Genomic DNA, 27,363 nt, shown 5'->3' with positions numbered 1-27,363 from the left:
AAGCAATTTCTCTCACAGTTAACAATCTTTCATTATCAACGTTCGCACTTCATCACCAATGGCATTATGATTTAATGAAGGTCCCACAAAGCGTGGCTCTCTCTCCACAGATGTGCGACTTTTCTTGAAGCAGTTGTACATCTTTATCTGCTTTATGCCCTTAGTGCCATCTGCAAATGCTGTTTGGATCTTCTACAGTGCTTCTGCTTGGCTGTCCTCAAGCTTCACACATTACTTTATGTGGTGTCTTAGTTTGATTCACTCCTAATTTTGACTCACTTTGAATCACACCGAGATCAGACAACAGTACTCAACACAAATACTCCTGCACAGCGATATATGGATGTTACGGTCACGCCACCTGCAAGCTAAACACATCACATGCCTTCCATGACACGCAGTGTGGCTAACTTGAACCATTGGTATGAAGGTTATAAACAGGGATAAGGTGCCTCAGGAAGCCTGGCCAACGTTTTGATAGAAGGACCTATCTTCGTCAAAGGCGGCCCGTCATCCTCAGTAGGTTAGTTTTAGTAGAGTGACGTTACGTACGGTAGTTGTTGGTGGCAGCTGGTTGTAAAGGCAGAGACTGAAAAGAAAAGCGATGCCATTTGACGGCTCTAGGCGTGCTTTCTTAGACAACGGGCCAAAAGTGGGAGAGTGGGAACACAGCAGAAAAAGAAAAGGAAAAGAAAAATACAGAAAGAGAAGGTCATAGGACGATGTGTTGGTGGGGAAGCGAGAGGTTAGGGAGCCTTCAGAGGCGTCGTAGGCGGCATGTGCTTGTGGTTTTAGAAGAGCTGGTAAGTGTGCGAGTAACAAAGACATGTGTTGAAAGAATGACTTGAGTAGCGTAACAGCAATGTGTCGAGTAAGTTTGAAGTTGTTAAGATGGCGACACGGAGTCTGGGGACAATGGATAGGGTAGATGGAAGGCAGCGGCTTGGTCTTACAACGAACGTTAGTCTCAGTAGTTCGGTGTAGGCGTCATCACAGTGGCATACAGAAGCGGCACGACCCTCTGTGGTCGAGGCGCTGAAAAAGGTATCCTGGTATCTGGAACCTTGGAATGTGTTGGTGTGGGTCTTTCAAAGAAAAAAAAAGTAATTGGAACATAAAGCAAAAAAAAGTGAAAAAAAAAGAAAAACGGAAGAACAAATAGGAAGGTGAGATGGGAAAATGGCTCATATGGTTGATATATGTGTAAAAGCGTGGAAGAGAATAATAAATTGAGTGTTAGGAGGTAGGCAGGGAAGAAATGGAAATGGTGGAATAGAAGAGATTGAGAATTTAGATTAGCTGGTGGCATAACGTGTTTTGCGTCTTTGTTAATGACATGAGAGTGTCTGGCTCAAATTACAGCCTTTAGCGAATCGCCAAAAACTGTAACTTGAACCGGACACTTTAGCCCTGTTTATAACCTTTACACCATGTGTGCTACTCTATCTGTCAGCACCCCTTATTTATTTTGGAACTTGAACCCTGTATTTTTTCCTAAAATAAAGTAAGTCGGATACAGTTCAGGCGGACCTTGTGTCATCATGCAAGACACATCGGCATTTTCACATGCCGCAACACACCAGCTGGAGATGTATCTGCTGATTTAAATATTGCCTCTGCCACCACGGCATTAACAAATCACCTTGTGGTAAGGAAATCACCTTGTGGTAAAGCAACAGTTTATGACAGGGGTCTACCTACATGCAGAGTGAGCAGGTGTTCCCTGAACAGCTCCCTGCAAGCATTCACAAAGCTTGACACACTGTTAAATAATCTTAACCTCTTTTATTACGTGTGAATCATGATGTACAAAAAATCTCTTACGAATGGCAGCATGAGCACAGAAGGAACGTGAATGGCCACTAAGTGCCATAAATAATGAGAGTTGAATGGAAGAGTGATACATCACTTAAAATGTAATCATAATGCAGAATCGAGGCTCTGTCCAAGTGGCAACACCGATCAGCGGGAGAAAAAAATAAAATTGGACAGCAGCGCTCGTGACTGGAGTTCTACTGGCATGTGAGCGAGCAGTGCCACATTCTTCTGACAAGTTTCTTTTTTTAAAAGAAAGGAGGGAAAGCGAAGTAACAGGCGAGATGTAGGTTGTGGTGCTTTCAGTCTCAAGAACAGATGCCTCTAGGCGTCAATGTCCACTGCCGCCTGGCTACCGTCACACTGGCACAGGCGGTGACACTAGACTATTCACTCTCTCTCCTTTTTCGCATTATGCACACACTTGCAACCAGTCTATGGAAACACTTTCTCAACACCTGCTGCAGCCCCGCTTGTGATCCCTGCGGTCTTCTCTGCTTGAGGAGCGCTTCCTGCAAGTAAAAGAAAGCAAATATAGCCGTTAAACACCTTTTTAATGTAAAAGTAACATAACGAATGGAACATTAAAACAAGCTTGCAAGAAACTTAGCATGTAACCAGCCTTTGTACAACTTGTACACTTTGTTTGTACTCCAAACTTAAAATTACAGCTCTCGTGAGAATGGTATTTGCACAACACAGCTGATGCGTCCACTTAATATACCCTTGAGCAAGTAATTTTTAGGGTCATGTTAGCGAAGAAACAGTGTTTATAAAGATGTGAAGCAAAGCAAGACTAATATGTCTCCCTTTTGCCACACCCACAGTGTATGTTGGATGGAATATGATGACTCACTATTGAAGGAATTTGCTGCTGACTGGAGATAAAACTCGCCCTCCCAATCTATCTTGTGCTCAAATCGCGGGACTGAATAATGTGGTTGTGTACTGTTAAAAGAATCTGCCATTTTTCCAGGGGTTTACTAAAGCTTCCTGTTACAGAAATCTGAGAAAGTTTCCAAATGGTAATTTCCTTTTCAATTTTTCACTGCAGTGCAATTTTTAAATGTGAACATTTATCTAGATTCAGCCCATTGTTACCATCATCCATGATGTCACATAGAGAGAGAAGTGCTTGGAAATTTCAACATGCATAATGACCCATCTCTCGAACGTTCTGCATAATTTCCTGGACTCTGTGAACACATGATTAAGGAAAAAGAGATATTTACAATTTAATTAATGCTTCCAAAATAACGATCAGAATTAGGTTATTGTTATGTGGCTGTCAAATGTCACGTAGCCATGCATTCCTCAATAATATTGTTACTAAGCAAAGACAGAGACAAAGCTGAGAAGACGACAATGCTTGCTGATGTCGCATAGACTGTCTTCATTTATCTTGTATGCCAGTGAATGCTTTGTAAATACTTCTGTAAATATATTCAAACCTCTCTTCTTCCTGTAACTTCTCCCCGTAACCGTTAAAACATGCACCCTGACGGCCCTGAACTGCTCTTGGTTATACCTACACATATGTGTCAAAGCTACATGCTGTTCCTACCTCAAGTCACCTAGGAGTCTCTTGGACATATGACTGCATTCAGCATCTCTTCTTTTAGCCTGGTATATATTGTTCCGTCTGCCGTTTCATTGCTTCCTGTGCAATATACCAGCAAGACAAGAATCCAGCGGTACTTTCAGCTGGCCGCCTTCAACCCCTTGATGTACCACCGGAACCATTCTTTAGAATTGGTCTTGACCTTCTAAGCCCTTCCCTGCTATCTGCCTGCGGAAATAAGTGGATGACAGTCGCTACCGACTACACGACCTGGTACACGATCACTGAGGCTCTTCCAACCAGCTGTGCAACCAACGTCGCCAACTGTCTCCTCGAAGACATACTTCACCACAGCGCTCCTTGATAGCTCCTTACAGACTGGGGCCACTATTTCATATAAAAAGTTGTACAGGAACTCTTGCACTTCTGCACTACAGAGCACAAGTTGAGAACAGCATACCATCCTCAGACCAACAGCTTCACAGAGTGTCTTGATATAACTATCACAGACATACTTGCTATGTATGTTTCTGCTGACCACCGTGATTGGGACGTCGCTCTGCCTTTGGTAACATTTGCTTATGGTGCCTCCCAACATGACTCTGCAGGTTTTTCTCCGTTTTATCTCTTGTACGGAAGAAACCCCATGCTGCCATTTGACACGCTTCTTCCCGCCATTCTTGACATGTCGTCAAAATACACCCGTCACACCCTCTTCAGAGCTGCAGAGGCACACCAGGTTGCCCACCTGTGCCTTACCACTTCGCACAAAAAACGACGACGCTTTTATGTAGCCCATTCCTGCGATGCACACTTCAACCCAGCTGATATAGTCCTTCTTTCGACACTGTCACTACTAGTGGGCCTTTGCGAAAAGTTGATTTCGCCTTGCTCTGGCCCATATCGTGTCTTGCGCCAAGTGACCGACGTCGCATATGAACTCCCACATCTGAATTCCACCATGTCTCAACCTTCTACAGACGTTGTCCACGTCACCTGCCTTAGGCGATATCACTTGGATTATCTAGTGAGCACAGGTACAGGGCCTTCACTGCCGGGGGTCATGTTACCAAGCATAGCCAGAGATGGAGCTGAAGACAGTACACAAGACGACGATGCTCACTGATGTCATGCGTATGGTCTTTTATCTTGTATGCCAGTAAATGCTTTGTAAATACCCTGTATATATATTTAAACCACTCTTCTCCCCCAAACATTATTTTACATTCGTTGAGCCCACAAAGATGGGAAGAAATTGATATTTTCAATGTACAATTTTGAGTAATGTAGGACTAGTTTATGTAAGGAAAAAAGTCACATGGAAAATGTGCATAAAGAACGTATAGTTTATTAATACTATACTAATTTTTTACAAAGTATCAAATGATCACCTTCACTGCACAAACACACTGCACACATGTAGTATTGTACACATAGTAGTATTTGCCATTCCACAGCTAAAGTGTGATTACGGCACATCCATTTTCAGATCACACTCCGGTTTTTCTGAACTGATGTGCTTGCTTATTTACTTTTGCAGAACATTCCACAAACCATTGACTTATTCTACCAAGGCCATCACTTTGAAGCACGTGTATTACAGCAATGTAAAATAGGGATAAAAAAAAACACGTGTCCAGCAGAATCCATCTGCGATGAGAGACCCCATCTACACAGCCCACATACTCTATTCAACTTCGATTACAGTCCATTCAGTGAAGCATGGTGGTGAATCCGTTTGGCTTTATTGCTTTTGTGGCAAAACACCCTCTGCATCTCTGAAGACTTTCTATCCCTCCATGCGGGTGTCATGCATGCACTTCGATCCTGTGATAGCATGATGGTGCTTTCACTCTACTGTTGCACGTATCCACGCCCCTCTCCACTGTTGCCATGGCACCGAAAATAGGCACTCGCTTACAACGCTGCAAACCCAGGTTCAATTCCTCATAGGGGCTAGATTTTCTTAACTCTTTTTACGAGGTTATCGTATCGAGGCCACGTACACAGACAAAAGTGAAGTAGGGTAGCCAAAGAAATGCTCTTGCATTTAAATGTAGAGAGAAAGCTCCCGTTCAAATTGTTACTTCTTTAGTTTCCTTGCATCATGTGGATAATTTGTTGTTCACGGCCAGCTGATCTGATAATGTAGGCAGAGCGCCGTTCAGACCACTGGCGAAGAGTGAAAAAGAATAGCATTGAAATACAATCGTTACATTATACCAGCCCTGATGTGGTTTCAGACAACCACAAAGCAATTGATGAGTTAGCACTGTCATCATGACTGTACCTTCAGAGGCGGCAAGGCCTGCCAAGCAGTGCTGTCACACTACTTTTCTCTTGCCACCCTCAGTTTTCAACAAACTGGAAATAAACTGGTTAATTGATTGATCGACTACTCTGAGCAAGCTGTGGCTGTCTTTTGTATTTGCTGCAAGTAAGTGCTTGATGAGTTGAGTCCGACCTCGACATGGAACAGTCTTAGAGCATTTCTCAGGGAAAGGACTGGATAGGTCTAATGATGGGAACAGTGCTACAACTTATTTACTCACATCTAATCCCACCATAATTTTGCTAAAGAAGGCCTCTATTAGACATTTGTGTAGTGGAACCTGCCCATTCGACTTGAATTAGCATTTTCTTTCATTGTCTTTAAAGGAACACTATGACAAATGTTGAGACTAGCTGGGGTGGTAGATTATAGTCTAGAAGGTCTGTCAGCATTTGTTCTATGCTGAGAGATGATGTGGTCACTAAAAATTCTGAGACAGCTTGTCTCTTAGAATCAAGACAGTTGTAAAAGAAACAAGCAGGGTTACATGCTTCGTACATCGGTGTCGACAAGGAACCCTACTTTATGCTGGCTATTTCGGAGATCATGCATTGTTGGGGGTTGCACAGAGGACTGTAAGGACTATAAGCACATGCCCACAAATATACAGCTGCCATGTGAAGAGGTGCGTCAGTGAGTGCTGCAGGAAAGTCCAATAAAACAGACCGAACTACATACACTGTCCTACAAGTTCAACTGCAATATAATTATAGCTTTATTACGAGCATGTGACCACTATGGAGGAAATAATGTATCACTGAAACATGACTTCGTGAATCAGCCGCGCGGTCAAATGACGCAACGCGATTCGGCGGAGCATCTTTATGTGGCAGTGCCAATGCTGCCCATTGTTCTCTAATATATAAAGGATTTGTTCCTTGTAAAAGTGATGCATTCAACATTTAAAATCTAAAAGTTGACTTGATGTTTCTCTCAAGTGTTCTTTTAAAGTTCTGTCATTACTTAGCCATGTAGCCTGGTACTGAGAGATACACAGCAATGTTCTCAAACCAAAAGAGCAAACTGCATCTCTGAGCTCCGAAATGCATGCCCTGGATCGGAGAAAATGTCTTCTTTTTTTTCCCACCCCCACAGACGAGCTGTCCCAAGAGCTTCCAGGGTACGCAGCACACAATGCAGGATATTACATCCAGTACATCATGACATGCCTACCAAGTCAACTAGTAGCACTTTATAATCTATGCCATACATCAGAAATAGCTAAGAAAGGAATTAGGAAATTTTGGTGTGGCCTTTGCTTTCGTCATATGTTCAGGTACCATGAAAGGAGGACTGCAGCCAATGATTAAGTAAGAATGCATGTGTGTGCATGTGAATTGACATTTTCAGCCCCTTACAGGCCCCTGGTTCACAGTGGGCTGACAAATAATTAACAGTTTAAGTACACTAGCAGGACCTTTTCACATTACTGTGAGCAAGGACCCTGTAAGGGGTTAGCAACCTTACTATGTTCTCTCTTCCGAAGGAATTTACATGCAGTATGCCAATTCTCGCAAGAATATTTTAATAGTGTTTATGTATTACATAAATGCTACAGCCCACCATGTGCTTAATTCAGTTGGAGTTACACACAAGAAAACATACAATAATGAAAGAAGAGCATAAGAAACAATAGCAGAGCCACAACATTGGAGCAGTGAGAATTCTGTTCACTTTTAAGGCTAACAGCAAAATGACAAAACCCAAAACTCAACAACACTGGCTTTAAAAGCAGCTTCATAGGGGCTCATGAAACTGGCACATAAGCGATCCTTACAAAGGTAACAAACCCAAATTGCTGGCGTTGCCAGCAACAATGTGAATGGACACGTACTTAACATACAGTCGAACCCACTTACAACAATATTCAAATGCCAGGAAAATTCCATTGTTATAACTGATAATTGTTATAACTGGGTTGCATGAAAAAATCAAAATGAGGGATGGCAGAGGTGATGTGAGAAGAGAAAACTATAATGGTGTGTAAGCCAGTGTTCCTCCCCACCACCTTCCTCCATCCGGCTGCTGATAGCGTTCCAAAGTTTAATTGCTTCCTGGGACGTTCCAATTGCGTGTAACAAGCCATAGCTGCCGGCTATAACAACTGCAAAGAGGGGTCACAGGTGGCAAGCGATATGCGAGCACCGCCGAGGCATCACTTTAGAGTCCCCTAAAAGGGCCTTTTAAAAATTTCGAGAAGGCTGCATGGCAGCCTGTCAGCTTCAGAAAGCCAGAAGAAACGCTGAGGCAAGGTAACCACAAGCATCTCGCAGCGTACTTGTGACTGGCTTGCATGAGAAAACATTATGTCCGTCAGCCTTGCATGCTTTACACGAAGCTTGCCGAGATCCTTGTCCAAGGCATCCAGGCGCTCCACGTAGTGCAGCGGAAAGATCTTCGTGAAAACGAAGCCCCAGAGGCACTGAATCATCTGCCAGACCTCCGGTGAGGACAACGTTGAGGCAGCCTGCCCTACCGCGTCATTTCTGCTGTCGTCGCCACCGCTATCTGATGCAAGCACATTTGCAAGAATCGCCTCATCGTTTAGAAGCACTTAGTTTCCAAATCTATAGCTGTGTGCTTTCTTTTCACCAGCAATGCCACGCATTGCTGATGATCAGTGGACGAATCAGCTATCTTGCATTTCGGCGGCAAGTCAACAAGGCTGAGAAACTGCTTGGCCAGGAACGATTTCGACGCAACCAAAAAAGATGTACGCGAGCAACTTAAGCTGTTTGCAGAACTGCGCTGAATGATAAGGAGCCAGCGAGCAATCTGGGAGCCGCGCAGTTGGCGTGGTCCATTCGTGTTTCGGAGAGTGGCGCGGCGCAGAGCTATGGGCGCAGCCCATTCTTGTTCGCAGGGATGGAAGGGCGACGCGAGAGAGGGGTGCAGCGGCTGTTGAAGCAGAGGCCCATTGTGCAGCAGCTCGAATTTTTCGCTTTATTTTTTATTTTCAAGTATTTCGCATTTCACTACCTTTCAGCTCGGACAGTCAGCAGCCAGATTACATCGTTAAAACGATAATGCGGCATTGGGGCATTGTAGTAAGCGGGTTATTTCACTATGGAAAACATACAAGAGTTGACGGTGCAGCAGCTTCTCATTGTTATAACCGATATACTGTTAAAACCAGTATTGTTATAAGTGGGTTTGACTGTATCGGCATCTTGTATCAAAGCAGCCGAAAGCCAGCAATAATGATTCCAATCCTCACCAGCCTAAGGAAAAGCAATGGCTGTGCGGTGTGGCTATGATGAACACGTGCCTGCAAGCACGGGTACTTTAGCCATCACAAGCACTGCGTACCTTTTGTCATAGGTTTGCCATGGAATTACAAACACAAGATTCCAATAGATATGAAGGCACTTGCAGATGAGCCCAAAGAACGACCAGTGCCAGCGGACAACCACCGGTGGTAGGCTGGGCCAGAACAGAGCGCAGAGCAGAAGAGAGCGTGTAGGAGATGGGCGAGAGTAAGCAATGGGACTGTTGGCTGCGGGCAGCGATTAACCAGTTATGGATAAGTGTTGCCTACGGGCAACAAACCAGAACATTTTTTTTTTCTTGTTTAGTTTTGGTATTGAGTACGGAGTTTCTGGCTAAATGTCTTTAGCCCCAGCTGAATGTTTGGCAGCAAGCATCATTAGTTGGTTTAGAACAGAAATGCAGGACAGGGAAGAAGAATTTTGATGCCCGACTTCCTTTCTTTGAAAGCACTTTCAGAGGCAACAGAGTAATTCAAGATCTCTGGCTGCAGTGGCATCACATAGGTGATATAAAGCAAATGCAATCTCCACCTATGGTTCGCAAATGACGAGAGCCGTCTGTACATATTCCAAACAAAGCCACAGGTGGCTTGAAGGGAAGCCCACTTCCAGTTTTCTGCTTGGTGTTGCCTTTGGTCTACATGCTTGGTCTACGTGTTTTGTACATGTGAAGCCTTTGAGAAACATTTTTTTTGGTCATACATAGTGCGGTATTGCTTATGGTGCACAAATTCATGACTCTGGCGACTTACATTAAGGTGGTCTACGCTTACATTTAAAATTAACAATTGATGTTGTGCGATAAGTGCTGGGTCAATTTGAATTAAATTTGTTGAATTCGACAGATCAAGTTAGATTCTAGTGATGCAGAAGCAGAATTTTGGTTTAAGCTTCTTCCAAAGCAATTAGAGGCACTACATGACTGGAATTCCATTATATCTGTCGCACTCTGAGCTTGAAAGTGAGAGCACTTCCAAGTGCTCCCAAGTTCTCCAAGCTATAGTGCAGCACTCTGAATGAACCAGGTGAACATGTTCTGGGTGGTCAGATTGGACCAGTCACATTAAGGCATGCTGTGAGGGCACTCTAAAGGGCTTGAAGCATTTAGTCGACTGTACCACAAATTTCTTTGCTATATGTGCCCACGTGGCAGAGATAGATGGCCTTCTGTCTACCATGGCCATCTATCACAAAACTGCCAGTCCAAATGGAGGACGAGCATGCGTGAACAACAAGCGCATGCATGAGTAACAAGTGATTGACTAGAACTCGGCCAAGAAGGCCAAGAGAGCACAGAGCTCAATGGTGAAGCAACATCAACTCGCAGGAAACTGCAAAAAGCACCTCTTGCGTTTGTAGCCATTTAGGCTCCCTTTGCCAGAGTCTTCGTCGGAGCTCGAACAGCAGGAAGAATCTGATGATGATGAACTGGATCCCGACGAGCTGTCCGAGGCGACACCAGAGTCTCGAGACACATCCACCTTGTCAGCAACGGCAGCTAGCTCTGGCCTGTGCTCCTGGTCAAGAGAACACAAAACCAGAATGAAACAGTGAGAGTTCAAAAACCTGCTTCTATCTTAATCAAATTATTAATGCTGATTTCATTACGTTGTACATCAAAAGCAGTTAAACAAATCTGTTCTCACTTTGCAATCAGTGAAAGAGATATTGGACACGGTTTCCCACGTAACTTGTGTCATAATATTAAAATATGTGTAGATCCCACGCATTGTGGGAATCAATGTAAGTGAAGCTTTCTATGCTGTTTGCTTTGATTGATGATAAATGGCAGTGATATTGACAGCGAATGTGTAATTTATTCAGCATTCAGTCCAATATGAGAGTGGTGAGTTGATGTTAGCACTTTCCTGTCTGTGCCTATACCCAACGATAACCCACTATCGATGATTTCAACATGAAATTTTGCCATGCTTGAAGCGCTTTCAGACAGCTAGCACTATCCAGTGCCTAAAAGAGAAACTTTTTCTAGTTTTGCTTCCGTGTTTCTTTTTTCTGCCGAGGGAGGGCGGAGGGAGCATTTTTAAAGCGCCTTTTAGACAGGCATGATGAGCGCTCGTAGCTTCCGACATGGCATCGATGTCACATGTAGCTGCCCTTTGGGAACGACGAATTTCAACGAAGTTCGATGAGTCTGCATCATACTTTTCTGATGGTGGTAGCAGCATAGACTTGGAAGACAATTTTAATTAATCGGACATCAGCACAGACGGCAAAAGTGCGTAAAATAGCCCTGGAATGTCAACACTTATCTGACGGCAAGTTTCATTTTCTACTCCGAACCGTTTCGTTGCTGCCGTGCTCAGATCAAAAGAGATCCGTCACAGTTCACAGTTATCTGCAGGGTGCCAATGTTGTTTGGGCAGGACCACTTCCCCGCGGTGGTGCAAAAAGTAGAGTTTTGCGCGAGAAGACAGCTGGGAGCGGACCTTGGTATTGTGCTTCGCAATGGCTCCCGTTGGTTTACAAACACCGCTGCGCCGCACTTATGTACTGCCAAATAGCCACTAGGATTTACATTTTCCTTTGTATGTAAAGAACTTCAGTAGATAGCTCATATTTGCAGGAATGTTCTATATAGCCTTTTTGTTCAAAAGGAATATTTCGAAATTTTTCTTTCTTCTCTTGGTGCAAAGCAGCAGCAATGTTTTTAATGAGTTATCTCGTTCTCGTTACAAAATTATCTATAAAATTTTTTTCAAATAATTTTTCACAAATGCTTGCTTGAAAATAACACCATTAGAAAGCACACTTCTTCTTGTACAAATCAATACCATACATTCTAACAGCAAGCATTTGCTGTAGCAGTAAAAATATTGTTTACTAGACTACCCATAAACTGCCTATTTTCCCACAGACAGGTAAGTGTTAAATGTTACCTTGCGTGCACCACTGCTATTTTGCTGTGTGGTACACAGAACACATAGCGAGACGTGTTTGCTTGAGGCATTTTTGTGCGCCGTTGTTCGTAATCTCTGAGAGGGTTGAGCATTATCATTGCCTCACATGGCAGATCGCATCGTGTCTGAAGAGGTAAACTTTAATTGAATTATGGGGCTGTACGTGCCAAAACCACGATTTCATTATGAGACATGCCATAGTAGTGGGCTCCGTATTAATTTTGACACCCTGGTGTTCTTTAACATGCACCTAAATCTAAGTGCACTAGTGTTTTTGTATTTCGCTCTGGTCGAAACGCAGATTCGATGGTTGGGATTGAACACACCATCTCGTGCAATGCCATGGCCGTCAAGCTACAATGGCGGGCACTTAAGTGTTGATTTGACATGCGACCACTTTCGTAGTGCTGTATGACCCTATGATGTTTTAATGTGACTTTGCATCTGCATGCCCTGTATCAGTTGCCCACTTGATAAACTTGAATGGTGTTTATTTTTCAGAAATAGCAGAAGCTTACCGTACCGTACCTTCAGTTTGCCCGCAACGGCTGTTTCCTTGCCTTCTCACGTCATATTTTCCCTCTTGCACCCTCTCCCCCTATATGGGAACTGCTAAAACGACAAGTCTGTTAGTTAGTCGTTTCGCAAAGAGCCAGTTCTGCCCAATCTTGGCCTACTCTCCCCCTTCTTTCTAGTTTTATGCACATCCCCTCTGGACTTCCATGTTAGTAGAAAGATACAGATGTGCGAATATCGAATAGAATATTGAATAATGATATGCACATGCATTTATTAGCAAGTTGGGCTAATTTCTTATTGTAGAACATTGCCATTACATTGTCAATATTAAAAAAAAACTAAGTGTTAAGCCGTTATAATCAAGCATCGTGTATTTGGCTCATGTTAACTTGGTAAATTTAGTAATTCCTGCTAGCTATCCTCGCCAGCCTGCGCCTTATTATGCCACATGAAATGCCCATCAAATCAGAGGCATTTGACCATGTTCCAATCGTCCCTCCTCGCACTTGCTGTCAAGCAATAAGCTCAGAATTGAAGGTGGCAATGAAAAAATGAAAAAAAAGAAAGAAAGAAAGAGAAAAAAAGAGTGCACCCTTCTGCGCAACACCACACCCCTTGCTACTGAGAAGCTGGTTTTACCGCATAGTTTACGCGTTTAGTGGCTAAGTGTGATTTACAGGCAAAATTTCGATAGCAGCACATCATCGCAAATTCAGCACGATATCGCCCCAATATTCTTATATTAGATAGAAACAAATGCTAAGAATCGTGTCTGCTCCTGTACCGCCAGTAATATATTCGATTTGACTCGAATATTCGTATCCAACCGAAAATTCGGACATGTTCAAATATCTATTTTTCAAATCGAATACAAATAACAAAAATATAGTCTTCGATAATATTCAAACTTTTCGAAAATTTGCACACACCTATACAAAGGTAAGCACTGCAGTTTCTGCAATGCTTTTGTGTGTAAGTGGTGACACTTACACACAGACTGTAAGACTGTAAGTGGTGACACCCACGGGGCTTCAGAGGGCATTGTACACGTGCAACGCGATGAAAAGGTACAAACGAGTTTCTCACATCGACTTTCTTCTCTGCCACACTCTTGTCACGTAAATACACGCTATGAACCACCCTCCGATGTGGCGTGCAAGAACACAGCAGCAGTGAAAAATTTGAAAGAAGAGGCAAAGAAAGCTTTGATTTAAAATATGCTAGTGAAATGCAAGTTACATATGCAAGTCAGACTATCTTTTGTATATATCACCTAATTACATAATTAGTAATTAATTATTCAACTTCATTAAATATTACATGCAGAGCAGACGTGTCAACGAGAAAATTGTAGAGCTTCCTGAAAAATTCCTGATACAGCTTTTTGTTGTTCAATATATGCTATCCCAAATTTTTCCCCAAGCCTGAAAGTAGCCGGCAAAGCCAGTTAGAAGTACGGTGCCACTAATTATGTGGCAGCTTTTTATGCGTTTCCAGCTTTCTTTTGGGATTATAAAAAAGCTTTTGCATAACATGTATAGAGCAAGAGAAAGGTAGATCAAGAACTTTTTATGATGACCTACAATTTTCTGACTAACACGTTCACTCTGACTATAATATCTAAGAAGTTAATTAATTAATTATAACGAATTATGTATTTAGGCAAAATAAAAAAAGTAGTCCGACTTGCTCCAAGAAATGGCAAACAATGTCACCTTGGTTCTGTGTAGCCACATGGCACTCGCGCATTTTTAAATTTTGGCACAAGTGGGACAGCCTGCCTTATTCCACTTAGCAAAGAGTCCTCATTTTTCTCACCGTATAGCCTCATTACAGTAAATAATTCAAGACAAAGTAAGCATCCACTATAACGGAAGCTTATAAGTAAGAAAAGTCACTTTTCTAACATTCAAAACTGCTAAAGAAGTAAATTAACAGTTTTTTGGGCCATAATTCATAAGTGTTATTCATGCCAGGGAAATTTGTTCGTTTTGTTGGTCCATACCTTCCACAGAAAGGAACAGGAAGTTTGGCCACAGAAAGCTCTTGTAAACAAGGTTTAGCCAAGCTAGACGAGAATTGAATTGCAATGTTCTGCAATGTTAGCAATGTATAGCAATGTTCTGCTCTGCAATATCCAACAGTAGAAAATCACACAGGAACTGGGATAAGGCAAGACCAGATACTGTGCAGTGCAGTCACACCACTGACTAATGTGGGACATGCCTGCACCACTCACCTTGAGTGCCTCGTACCACTTGCGCGAGAGTTTTGGCCTCCCTCGCACCGTCTTGTGCCACACTATGGGGAAGTTGGTGCGGCTACAGAAGTTCTGCGTCACCGCGATGGTGTGGTCAAGGTTGAGCACCACATGCCACCAGCCACCTGGCACAAACACCACCTCACCGGGCTTCTGCACAAGCTCCAGCTACAAAGAGAAGAGCAACAGCATTGTGACATTAAGGGAAATGTGTGCGAAAGGTGTAGGGCACTTGAGACAAGGAAATCCAACATTTAAAACAATGCTGTTATCATAGGTTACAGCATGACTGCTGCTTCTGAATGAGAGCTGAAACATGTGAACAGACATCACAACATGCCAGGTGCTGCCATCAGTGCCAATAGAAGAAAACTTCAGATACATGAAATTAGCAGCCTAGAGATAGAATAACTCTAACCAGAGACAAAGCCTTTTGCTTCATTTCTGTAAGGTGTCGACTTCGGCTAGTTGGTTAAGATCCACAGCAAATTGCACAAGACATGGACAAGCGAGGGCATGACACTGGTACTGTGTGTCAAGGTTCATGTCTTCCACATTGTTTTCACTACCTTCAATTTCTGCACCTGAAAACATGCAGTGCATGCGGAATGAGTGCGGCAAGGGGGAGACAGAACCCCTATTACAATGGCATTGCACTTCACCACACATATGGTGGCATGTTGGGCACGTGTTGAGGAGCTTTTTAACATCTCTCTCAATTATGAGCATGCTGCTGATCGAAACTCCTATTGGGCCAGCCCAGTGGCCCACTTCTCATAAAAGCTTCGTGCAGCAAAGGCAACTCAGCCTCCATGGTGCTACAGTTTCTGTGCTTGCCGTACTTGATGTGCTTCCGACAGCTGCCCAATTAAAGAAAAGATTATATTCAGGGAGCTCCGTATTCAACTCAACATCTCTTCATGTTGAAGCTGTAAGTCAAATGTTCACCACCATTCACCACCACTTAGCACATAATCAGCACTGATTATGCGCATACTGGTGACTTACACATGCTGCAACACAAGTATAATTGTTTTCACGTAACAAATATCACTTCTTTTTTAAGCAAAGGACTGTGTTACAAATGGAACTCACTGGCTTGCATTCTGTAGGCCAGGATGGCTGCTGCGTCCTTGGGTAGACCAGACGGAACCACGTGATGGCTTCATCACCCTGTTTGCCTCCATCTTCAGGGCGCAGCTTCAGCATCTCCTTTGGCGTGTGCGTTGGGAACAGGCACCACCTGACAATATAGTAACAGAAAAGTCATCAAACAGCCCACCCAAGCAAGTCTCCCTGTTTTCGTACTCGTAAGGGGTATACTGTAATGACATGCCAGGTGCATGAAGCCAAACAGCATGCAATATTTATATCTCTTGAGTTTAAAGCACTACTAACAAAATCTAATCACCCTTGCATCATTCACCATGTTTTCTTACCCCCTGTCACATGACACCTGCATCAAAGGTGTTCTGCTGAATTTGGAATAACCCACAATGATGTACCACTGAACAGTCTGAATTCAAAAGGAACAGAGTAGCTGCAGTTCAGCTCTTGAGTAATCAATTGATAAATTAATTAATTGGCTAATAAATAAATAAATAAATAAATAAATAAATAAATAAATAAATAAATAACCTAAGCTGTCAACCAACCATATAAAAATAGATGAAGATGAACACTGACCTTTTGTGGCCATGCACCAAGGCATTCCAGGCGCTGGTTCCTAGGGGATCAATGTGAATACCAGTGCCTGAACGGGCGGAGCCCATGACAAACCAGCGATATGGAGGCCGCTTTTCTTCACCGGCGTACTGGAACAGGTCATCGGTGAAGTAGACAGGCACTTGATAGTCCTCCAGCAGCTTGGCACGCCGCGAGTGCTGCAGCGCAGCACAGACACACGTTAGTTCCCTCTGCAGCACATCTGCTTCACAGTGACAACGGACAATCTTCTGTGTGACAGTTGACAAGCAAAGTTGCCTTTTACTGAAAGCTTTCAGACACATATTTGCAAGCAACCTGCACATTCCCAAGCAAAGGCGCAAGATGCAGGTTTAGGCTTCAGTACATTTTCTTTTGCACTGTAGTTTTGGATCTCCGTGACTAACACATAGAAGCACAACTAGAAGTGTTGAAGTGCAGTGGAAATTCTTGTTTATGTAAATATAGATAGATACGCACATATTTATTTATCCAGACAGTTTTTAAAGACATTAGATATACGCAAATACAAACACAAATGAATCTTACGTGGCAGGACAGTCAATATGCAAAACACAAGAACAGGAAAAGGAAGAACTCACAAAGACACTCAATTGGTTGAAATAAAACAGGAAGAAGCTCCAAGCAAACACATGCACAATTTGCAAAAGTACTGCAAAACAAAACATACAAATCAAGCGGTTACACTACTAGAGTGTTAGTAAAAGCTGACAACTGCACAGAAGTTTTAAATAAAGTTGTAATGGTAGACATTTACATTTTCAATAATCCTTTTCAACACAAAGAAAGAAAGAAAGAAAGAAAGAAAGAAAGAAAGAAAGAAAGAAAGAAAGAAAGAAAGAAAGAAAGAAGGAAGGAAAGGAAGAACAAAAATAACGAAGAACAATGTAAGACAATGCTAGTTACTACAATAACACAGTTGTTGACATTTGATCCCCGTAGAAATGCAAATACAGAGGTGACTGCATAGTTCTAGACGACAGGAGAGGCATGAGCTACAATGGTGACGTGGTATCCCAATACAGCACAGTCCAGATTAGTGACAATGCACTGAGCACAGTTCCCTTGAAGTTATGTGTCAAGCCTAGTACATATATGCTGCTAAAGCAACTTAATTTGCGATCTCGCTCTAAATAGAAGAAACAAACTATTGTTTCAAAGCAATGTTTCGCGCAATGAAGTTTAGGACTCAGTATCTCAAGCTTGTTATACTGTCTCATATATTGCAGGCAATGGTACAAAGGCTAGATATTCACTCACTGCTTGCATTCACAATCAAAAAAGAAAAGAGTGTGCCACATATGAAAGAAAGACATAGGCATAAGTCATGTAATTTGATGTAATCACAAGTCTCATACTTTCACCTCACAAAATGTGACATAATTACTGCATGGAAGGTGTCATAGAACTGAATATATCTACTGTAGAAGGAATGGAGTACCCCGTTTCTACAACAAGTGACCACAGTTTCATAGTAGTTTGCAGTTGCAACGAAAATGTAGTGCAATGCATACTGGAAGCACAAAAGTGCGCAAATAATGTGCAATCTGATGTAACCTTTCTGCCTTCAAGTTGTATTTGTATGTAAGAAGTCGAAGTTATTCCTTAGAAAGTGTCGCAGATTAAAAACAACTATACTGTAAAATGTGCAAAGCAAGACTTCTATGACTGCACCAGTACTTGCGTAGTTTCACAGCATTGCCTGTTAAGCATATGTCCCATTACAAGAAACAAAAAATATCCATTGTCGCATCTTGTATATCAGGTGACTTGTGGTAGTCCTAGCGTCATAACAATTATTTTACAATTTATTTAGGTTGTACTTTAAATAGCATATCATTCTTGCTGCTTTAGAGAATATGTGTATATTGCTTGCTTGCAGTGGGAGACAGAGACCATTCGTGAAGAACTTGTGTTTTACTATATCAGTTCTGTATGTAGGCCAAGAATAAAGAAGAGGTTTATGTGTCGAGTTCTGCAATAGTAGTTCAATACAGTTGAAGTACAATGCCACTAATACATTTCCGGTTGCTGCATGTTATTGGACGCTCTATATTGCATTTGCATATTATCGTGCACAGAATCCTACCTTTCCAGCTCCTAGGTCTCATTCCCACAGTACTATATTGAAAAGCATATCAATAGGGTTCTTACAAATGAAGTGTTTTAAGCCAGAATCTCATTATGTGAAACTGTTAGTTGGAAGCCTCCGAATTATGACCACTTGGGATCTCGCCAATAACTTATCACATGAGCATACCTGTATTTACCCAAACCGAAATGCAGCCAATGATCAATGGGGTTCTAACATATTTTCTATGACAGTATTTTTATTACAATAAAGCTTACTGTGTTGTGTCATCAGTATACTTACTGTGTTTTGCATGCAGGCATACTGCACAAGAATGCAGGATATTATTAAAAAGCTCAGGGAAATAGTCCATATCACTTATATTGCACTTATGGCGTTTGCATTTCACACTATGTTTTAGTATGATTGATACTTTGCACATGCCTACCGGGATCTTGTTCCGTTTTCTTATACCCTGCAAGTGAAAGCACAATTATAGCATTACGTGCATCCATAACACTATTTGAGCTAAAAAAATATTGCAAAAGATAAGGAAGTCATCCCAGTTTTACTGGAAGATATGTGCACACACCATCAAAAGGGCAACAAACCGTTTACACCTGAATTCGCCAGCGTATTATTCATTGACTATTAAACAAAATCTAAATTAGATAGCCATTAAGATCTACATCGGCCTTTACTTAGACACAGGAAATACACATTTGAAGCGTCTTCATTCTCAGCATAAAACTGGACTTAATGCATCAATACTAGACGAAACACATTTCTGCTCAATTTCTATAGGCCAAGAAACCACAAAGGTACACATCTTTTTCATTACATAAATGCTAAAAAAAAGGATGGTTCTGACACGTGTAGGAATAGTAGCAGCTATGTAGCATAAAGAAACATGCTTTCGATTAAAGTACTAAATGAAGCTATGCAGCCTAAAGGGAAGCAGAAAGAAGGTGCCACGGTCTTCTGCAAAAGCGGTAACATTGCCATCAGTCAAGGCGCTAAGCACACTTTCCACGAGAAAATTGCTACTTAGCTTCTGGTGGCTTCCTTGTCTCCTAATGCAAAACTCGATGTTTAAATGACATTGTGAGTGTTGTTTTGATAAACTAGGAAAAATGGTAAGCATCTACTACAGCGGGCTTTGCTATGACACATAATTCCCATTAGCCGCTGTTTTGCTAGACACTCCAGGGTTCAGTACAGGGGCCAGTGGCATGTATTTTAAGAACATGACTCTCAGCAATTAGCCATGGCAGAGATGACCAATTTGTCACCTGGCATGCTTGCCATCAGCAATATATTTATGCTTCTCAGTCTTATTAAGTGCCTTGGCAGTCAAGTTGCACTTATCGAGAAAATGCCCTTAGTAGCAGACAAGCATCATGTGACAGCATAACTACATTCAAGTGTAATTATTATTTAACAAAACAAGACAAAAGGGTCACAGCAGGATGGAGGTTTGTTCAACAGTAGTCTAGCAATGTATGTGTCAGGCTGAAGCCAGTGTTTCAACAAGGAAACACTGAGGTAGCTTTTGCTTGACTACTGCTGTTCCACAGGACACCTGAAGCGCCTCCTCTATCCTTTTCTATTCCAAATGTTCCAGCTTCAGTAAACCTCTGAACTCCTACAACTCTGTCTGAATTCCGTTTAGGCAAAGGCTTCGGTACTAGTTGTGTGAAGTGCAAAAGCAACAATGTCAAATCACTCACTTCGCCAAAGCTGCTGTCAAATATGTACAAGGGGCTGTCATCTCTGTTGTTCTCCATGTAGTAGACAAAGTACTTCATCTTGAGCTTGACGCTGTAACCATCATTGTCTTCACCACACTTGAACTTCTGATTGCGGTACTTCCTTGCCAACCTCTGTCAAAAGCAAAGCCAAGAAACACAGGTGTGCACATGAGTATGTGCAAGCGATGACATATAAAAGGCAAATTAACACAACTCTGCCATCACACTACCTCTTTCAACATCAATGTTCCCTTCTATGTAACCCTGGCCTTAGAATGTTACTTGAGCAGCACAAAGTGTTGTTGGACATTCATGTTGTTAGGCGAATAGTCAATGAAGGAATAAATACATAAACTATCGAGTAAGAGAAGCATACTGCAGTGCTGACTTCACTGCAACACATGTAAAGGGAAGTAGTACATTCATATAAGGACTTGGTGCCTGGCTAACTGGTCCTCTAGCTCAAGTATGCTGAACAGGTCCCACAAAACAATGAATAACAGGTGAATGATTATAATTTCATCTAGCAGAATCCCACAAGGAACAAACAACAAATGAACAGCCCATATTCAGATGCTCAAGCTGACCGAGGGCTGTAACCAGCAGGAGCGCTAGGGGGCTCCGAAACCATCCGAAATTATCACTGCATGGATATCTTGTTTAGCACAACTTATATATACATGTCAAATACATGCTTATGTTAAATTATGTAAGACAGTTGAATCTTGTCAATTCGAACATGCTTAGTTCGAACTTTCGGTTTACTCGAACTGACGCTGTGGTCCCCTATTCCAATGGGCGAAAACGCCTGGTAATTCAAATGCGCAAGCATTTGCAACAGTTAATTTAAACATACTGTACTCCGACAATGCTCTCAGCAGCCCACCAAATCACACGGCGGTGCCTCTGACCAGCAGATTCATTGGCAGCTGTAGCCACACTGCGGCAAAGCTAGGCCTAGCTACTTCAACATTCATTACCAATCTTTGTGCTGTTCGGTGCCATGTTTTTCATTAGAACAATTCACCGCTGTTAGCAATGGCATCGACTCTATCTTTGTATTCCTCACCAATGGCTTCGGAGCGCGGAAAGTATAAAGCGTTGCATAAAGCCAGTTCTCGAAAGTCAGCTTCGCCTCAATATAGCAGTGTTACGCTATGAGGGATACCAAAAGTTAGAAGGGGCAATTGTCACGGGACGGGGTATGTTTTCTTTAACGATACACGCGTGCACCCGCCACCTTTTATCACAGTACAAGCACCGATATGCCTACTAAATGTACTGGCAGGCCTTTAGTGCTATTTTGGACGTGCTTGGGACAATTTGAGCCCTTGGGGTAGTAAAAAGCATTCATTCATATTTTCGGACCACCCGATTTTTCGGACATTTTCGCGGCCCCTATGGAGTCCGAAAAATCGGATGTTGACTGTAATCCGTAAATGCGCGTGAATAAATTTTCTGAAGGTTCCCACTCATCTGTTAACCCAGTGCACTGCAGGTATGTCCTCCATTAATTCACTCATATGTTAACTCAGTGCATATGTGCCACGGCAGGTAAGCCCCCCATTAATTAGCTTCCTTTAATTCGAACTCCTTTTCATTCATACAAATTTCCGGGCCTCTTCGAGTTTGAATTATCGAAATTCGGCTGTATTTAATATACTATCATATGTCTGCAATGTGCTTGATTCTCGTGCAAAAATGCTGTCCTTGCGAAATCCCTCCTTAAAAGGAATTCCTGGGCATGGCCCTGAGATGACTCTTCTATGAACATATGCATTTAGGGAGGTCAGTTCTACTTCATCAGTTTGATCTATGGCCTTTCACACGAACAATGAGGTAAGTGCCATGTCCACATGACCATAAATGTGGAAAACGTGACAAGAAACAGAGACTTCTCTGCCCTCTCACCACAGGCAATACAAACTGCTCGCCGTTTCGAACACATCTACTGTCACCCAATGTTCATTCAAAGAGGAGCAAACATTCAAAACATTCATTCAAAGAGCAACATTCAAAGAGGAACCAAGTTCAAAGAGGATCTAGACTACAGATGAAATAGCCTTCAACAATGTTTTAAATTGTTCCAGCAGGTTGTGATGCCAACAGCGTGCGAGAAACTCACTGGTAGGGTCCACTTGTACTGGGCCTTCCAGTTGTCGGTGGCTCCCTGAATGACAACAGGCTTGTAGAGCTTCTCATACTTCTCAATGAACTCATTGGGTGACACGCAGCCAACATGGATGCGCTCGACATTATCAGGCAGTGAGTTTGGCTCCATGTTGAAGCTGCTTGCATAGCCCAGCTTGCTCCAGCCATCACCCTCCTGCTCAAACAGCTCTGTAATGGAAGGATACACTGAGTGGTAATGGCAGCACCATTACAGGGGCAGTGCAAACACGGCAACTAAGAACTGTGGCACACTCAAATGATGTTTGGAAAGATAACCGCTACTTTAACTCTTCTACAGCATCAGCAATAGTACCATTCCAAAGAGATGAATTTTTCATTCTTGCACAATAAAAATAAAGAAATGCTGGGATAATTATTCCACAATTCAAAATGCACGTCATTTGCAGCTACACCACCAAAAAAATATCAATTTTACTGCAACAGTATGGTGGCTGCGTCTGTTACCACTACAGTGAAATGCATCTTTTACCACAGCTGCGGTAGACGGCATCACCATTCCATTGCAGCAAACATGGTATTAAGTGCAGCCGCTGCGAAATGCTATACCTGTGTGAAATTTCAGCATGAAAAACTGGTGGTTCAGCTGGAAGAGCCACGTATATATGGCAATCATATGTGTGCGACACACAGTATGTGGCTGCTTTCTCCAAATTTCCCTCAAGCACAAATATGGGCTAAGCAGTGCGCAACTTTTACAATGAATGATCTTGGATGCCCCAAACACTTTGTTATATAGACATTCGATTGATGATGTTCAGGACAGACAGTAAATGTGGACAAAGTGTACGGTTCATTCCCATAGAAGAATAAATTCCATATTAAGTATCATATTTATATTTCATATAAAGGTAAGTACTTAATTACTTACCTGTATTTAAACTTTTCTAAACAAATAAAATCATAAGCAGTAGCCATTAAAATCACACGCGAGCAAGGTTCATTGCTTTTACAATATGTTCTGTCCTGTGGCCTATAACTTGGAATGTGAACTATCCTTTCAACACTTATACAGCAAAGGTGGCCCACGGCTACAATTAAAAGTGAAACTGGCAAAATAGCAACATCTGTCAAGACATTTCTTACTTTCAAATATTTTTCTCATTATTTTTACTATGTGAAATAAGTAGCCGTCCCTGTTATAAGCGAATAATTATTTCCATTTCAATAAAAAAAATGTAGAAGTTCATACAGTTTCAAGCTTAGTGATGCATATAGTCCATGTTATATATATTTAATTCATTAGCTTTTTCACTTCACTGTAGTAGAACTAACTTTCAATGTGCATGTAAAGGATTGCATAGCACACGTTAAAGGGCATATTGTATCATAATGAAGTTGAAAAGCTGATACAGAACAAGCTACAAAGAGGAGCATTCTAAATATCAGTCATATAACTTTTCTTTGCACATAAAAATGCAGTCATTATTTACCAGTGTGTTTGCCTCAAATCCACACTTTCCAATTTTTTTTTATATCTTTACACCTTTTTGCTGTTTCTCTTTTTAAAAGAACCATTATTATTATTTTGTGAGCAAAGAGAATACAATTTAGAACATTCCTCTGCACAGTAAAGACGTCTTCAGAAGCAAGATCAGTTGCACAGAATGTGTGCCCGAATACGAAGAAATTAGAACATGCATTTCCTGATTTGTAGCTATTTACCATTAAAACAATTAAGAATTAAAGTACTTATTAAGCAATTAATTAATGCTAACTGTTAAAAGCAATTAATTAATGCTAACTGCTAAAAGTTCCAGTTGTCTCCAGCTTATATACTATGTAACTGTTCTGGCAAGGAATAGAACATCCACAGCATTCTTGGACTCTGCCACACATATAAAACAATACAACAGGAAACAGCTGCCAGTTCCCATACAGTTTACAGCACCATCAACAGCTTGGCTTGAAAGCATACGAGCGCGTTATAAAGGGCAGTTCATTGTAAAGATGTCAGACACAGTTGCATGCTGGTGGGGCTTTTAAATAGGGTCCGTTTCGGTACGCCTTAATTACTTGTCCATCATCCAAGAGTATCTACTACATCAATTAATATTAACACATATTTCGAGGGTTAATGATAAAGTATTATCTTTTGCCCAATATTCCCATCTCGCGTTGTTCATTTCGTGACGGATGCAATTCTTCCACCTGACAAGCGGTGGGCTGTACCTACCATTGTTTGGACCGCGTTTGAACCACAAAGTACGGCCTGCGTAAAGCCAAGACGAGAGAAAGCGTGCAAAGGTCAACATACATCGAGAAAAATGCTGCGACAGCGTTTGGCATTTTGGTAGTTCTGAACTTAGTGTCACACATTACTTCCCCCCTCTTCTTTGGCTTCTGGATTGGATTGGCGCGGCTCGCTACGTGCTTGCGCGCGCTTTTCCGAGCGCAGATTGGTGTGCGCCTGGTTTCTGCACTAGGCTGTTATGCGATCGCTTTTTCGAGCGCAGATTGATGTGAGCCTGGTTTCTGCACTAGGCTTTTGCACGATCGCCTGCTTTTTGCACTGGGCTTTCAAAAGGCGAAGTGAGCGTCGCTTACTGCAGGCGGCAAGTGATTTGGCTCATGTACTGCGTGAGCAAAAACATAGGCACGTGGCTCATGAAGGAGATGACCGGCGACTTGCTTAATCTGTCGGACCATGTCATCGCCGACTGGAGGAACTACGCTCGTGAGGTCGTGCGGGACGAGCTGCTGGCGCGACCCCCACTCGGTGGCCCCGGGAGGATTGTGCAAATTGATGAATGCCTCCTTCGCGGCAAGCGAAAATACAATCGAGGCCGCCTGATGACGGGCGACAACGTTCCGCCGAGCCGCCAAAATTACGGCGGCATTGCAGATCGTGGACCATGGGTATTCGGCATGATCTGCGTGACCACCGGGGAGCTCCGACTATTCAAGGTCGACCGACGAGACGCGGCGACGCTAGGCCCCATTATTGCAGCCAACGTTGAACCGGGAACCACCATCCACAGTGATGAATGGGCCCCATACAACTGCATCCCGAACTTGGTGGGGGCTAACGGAGCAAGACTGAATTTGCAATGGGAGGCTGTTAACCACAGCATGAACTTTGTAGACCCAATCACGGGCGCTCACACCCAGAAAATCGAAAGCTACTGGCAGAAGGTGAAGCGCTACCTCGACTCCGCCGGCTACAGGGTGACTCCACAGCTTCTCGAGTCGCACCTGATATGGCTATGGTGGGCATCGATTAATGGGCACATGCGCTGCAAGGACTCGTTTCTGCGTTTATTTGAAGCGATCGCACGGCGCTACCCACTGTGACATAGTAATGGAAAATAAAGCGCACTTTTCTGACCCTTTGCTTTTGTATGAATGTCTCCCGGCATTGCTGCGCGCTTCCATACACGGTAGGCCCGCGGCGCTGCACTTCCGCAGTAAGCGACGCTCACTTCGCCTTTTGAAAGCCCAGTGCAAAAAGCAGGCGATCGTGCAAAAGCCTAGTGCAGAAACCAGGCTCACATCAATCTGCGCTCGAAAAAGCGATCGCATAACAGCCTAGTGCAGAAACCAGGCGCACACCAATCTGCGCTCGGAAAAGCGCGCGCAAGCACGTAGCGAGCCGCGCCAATCCAATCCAGAAGCCAAAAAAGAGGGGGGAAGTAATGTGTGACACTAAGTTCAGAACTACCGGCATTTTAGCGACAATGCTTGAGACATATGCGTCTAGCAGCATCCTGCGCGGCTAAATAAGATGTGAACGGCCTCGACGCACAATAGGTTTCTCTTTAATATTTTTAGTTGCGAACACAGCGAACTATCAATCGGGATGAGGTACCGTTAGATACATGAAAAGAAAAAAAGAAAGAAAAGAAAACGGTGCATTAGGAACGCTGCCACCTTCGTGTATTGCAAACGTAAACAACGCAACAAGTTGGACCGTGGCAATAACAACGGCAAAACCATTTTCGTCCATTGATTCGGAAGTGAGGAACTTTTTTTTTTGCTGTGGAAGCCCTCATATTCCGTGCAGCCGACGTGAGTAGAACACATGCGCCACGAACTCGCATACATCGCCACTAAGCACCGCTTTTTGCGACGGTGATCTTCCTTATGAACACCGAGTTCTTGTGAACCGCCTAAAAAGAAAGCAGCGCACCATTTTCACTTCTGAATCGTATCTTGAGCCCATGCGAGGGCAATGTAGTCGTGCCCTTCACGCTCGCAATACAAGGAAAGTGCTCGTAAGCATTTTAATAGCATATCACGTTTACAAGGGACTGTTTGCGTTACCGTTTTAAAGAATAAATAGTGATAGATGCAAACTACTGGTGATGAATGACGACGCTGAAAGCAAGAAACCGTTGTCGCGCCATGCAAGCCACGCTTGCGCCGCTTACACGGCGGACGCGGTACTTGCGAAAAAAACACCACAGCGCGGGCAAAAAAGGTGCGTTGCTGTTGTTTGCATTGATCACCGTTAGACGTGAATTTCCGCGAGTTCTGCAACGCGATCGAGATCTTTAGTTTGAGTGACCATCGCACCTGGCCTCGCCTTGAGCTTGGCATCGATGATGCGCTTGATGGCACGTCGTTCCAGTCTCAAGGCGTCGTCGGCTTCATTGGCCTCGTTATCCATGTCTCCAACACTCACGTAGCATCTGAAGCACGTTGGTTTTTACCTCCCCTAACGCATTGTCGACCACCAATTTTTGTCACGGTGGTACGGAAACGCGCAAGGTACCGCCTGTACCGCACCGACCGCACCGTAAATGTCACTTTCGTTGCGGAGACTGCTTTGATTTCTTTGAACCTCTGGTGTTCAAAATTCCCAACTAAAGTGAACAAAATATTTTCTGTAAAGTCTCCCTAATTTATTCTTTCAATGTAACAAAAATGGTTTTAAAATTTAATACAATTTGTTTTGAAAATTATTGGGACTTATAACGCAAAAAACATATTATTATTTTCATAGTATCTCG

At 42.8% G+C, this 27,363-nt stretch overlaps 1 protein-coding gene across 6 annotated transcripts in view; it reads right to left on the bottom strand.

The window, feature by feature from the left end:
• Nucleotides 1–1,765: 1,765 nt before the first annotated feature.
• Nucleotides 1,766–27,363, bottom strand: part of JMJD6 (Bifunctional arginine demethylase and lysyl-hydroxylase PSR) — a 190,407-nt gene continuing 164,809 nt past the window's right edge. Inside the window, exons 1-12 of one of the 6 annotated variants that reach the window (XM_065433958.1) lie at nucleotides 26,927–27,174; nucleotides 24,588–24,623; nucleotides 22,347–22,561; nucleotides 20,201–20,353; nucleotides 18,919–18,945; nucleotides 18,774–18,794; nucleotides 16,361–16,557; nucleotides 15,770–15,917; nucleotides 14,654–14,842; nucleotides 10,322–10,494; nucleotides 9,018–9,204; nucleotides 1,766–2,327 (exon numbers count right to left, since the gene is read on the bottom strand). In XM_065433958.1, the coding sequence (XP_065290030.1) occupies nucleotides 9,024–9,204; nucleotides 10,322–10,494; nucleotides 14,654–14,842; nucleotides 15,770–15,917; nucleotides 16,361–16,557; nucleotides 18,774–18,794; nucleotides 18,919–18,945; nucleotides 20,201–20,353; nucleotides 22,347–22,561; nucleotides 24,588–24,623; nucleotides 26,927–27,020 (1,434 nt within the window). In that variant the 5' untranslated portion in view covers nucleotides 27,021–27,174 and the 3' untranslated portion in view covers nucleotides 1,766–2,327; nucleotides 9,018–9,023. Of the gene's footprint in view, nucleotides 2,328–9,017; nucleotides 9,205–10,321; nucleotides 10,495–14,653; nucleotides 14,843–15,769; nucleotides 15,918–16,360; nucleotides 16,558–18,773; nucleotides 18,795–18,918; nucleotides 18,946–20,200; nucleotides 20,354–22,346; nucleotides 22,562–24,587; nucleotides 24,624–26,926; nucleotides 27,175–27,363 lie in introns of those variants that run through there. The other 5 variants (XM_065433959.1, XM_065433961.1, XM_065433960.1 and 2 more) reach the window with 5 other exon arrangements.

The sequence above is a fragment of the Dermacentor albipictus genome, chromosome 9 (assembly GCF_038994185.2).
Source record: "Dermacentor albipictus isolate Rhodes 1998 colony chromosome 9, USDA_Dalb.pri_finalv2, whole genome shotgun sequence".
Lineage (NCBI taxonomy): Eukaryota > Metazoa > Arthropoda > Arachnida > Ixodida > Ixodidae > Dermacentor > Dermacentor albipictus.
This window is presented reverse-complemented; position numbering and strand designations above follow the sequence as displayed.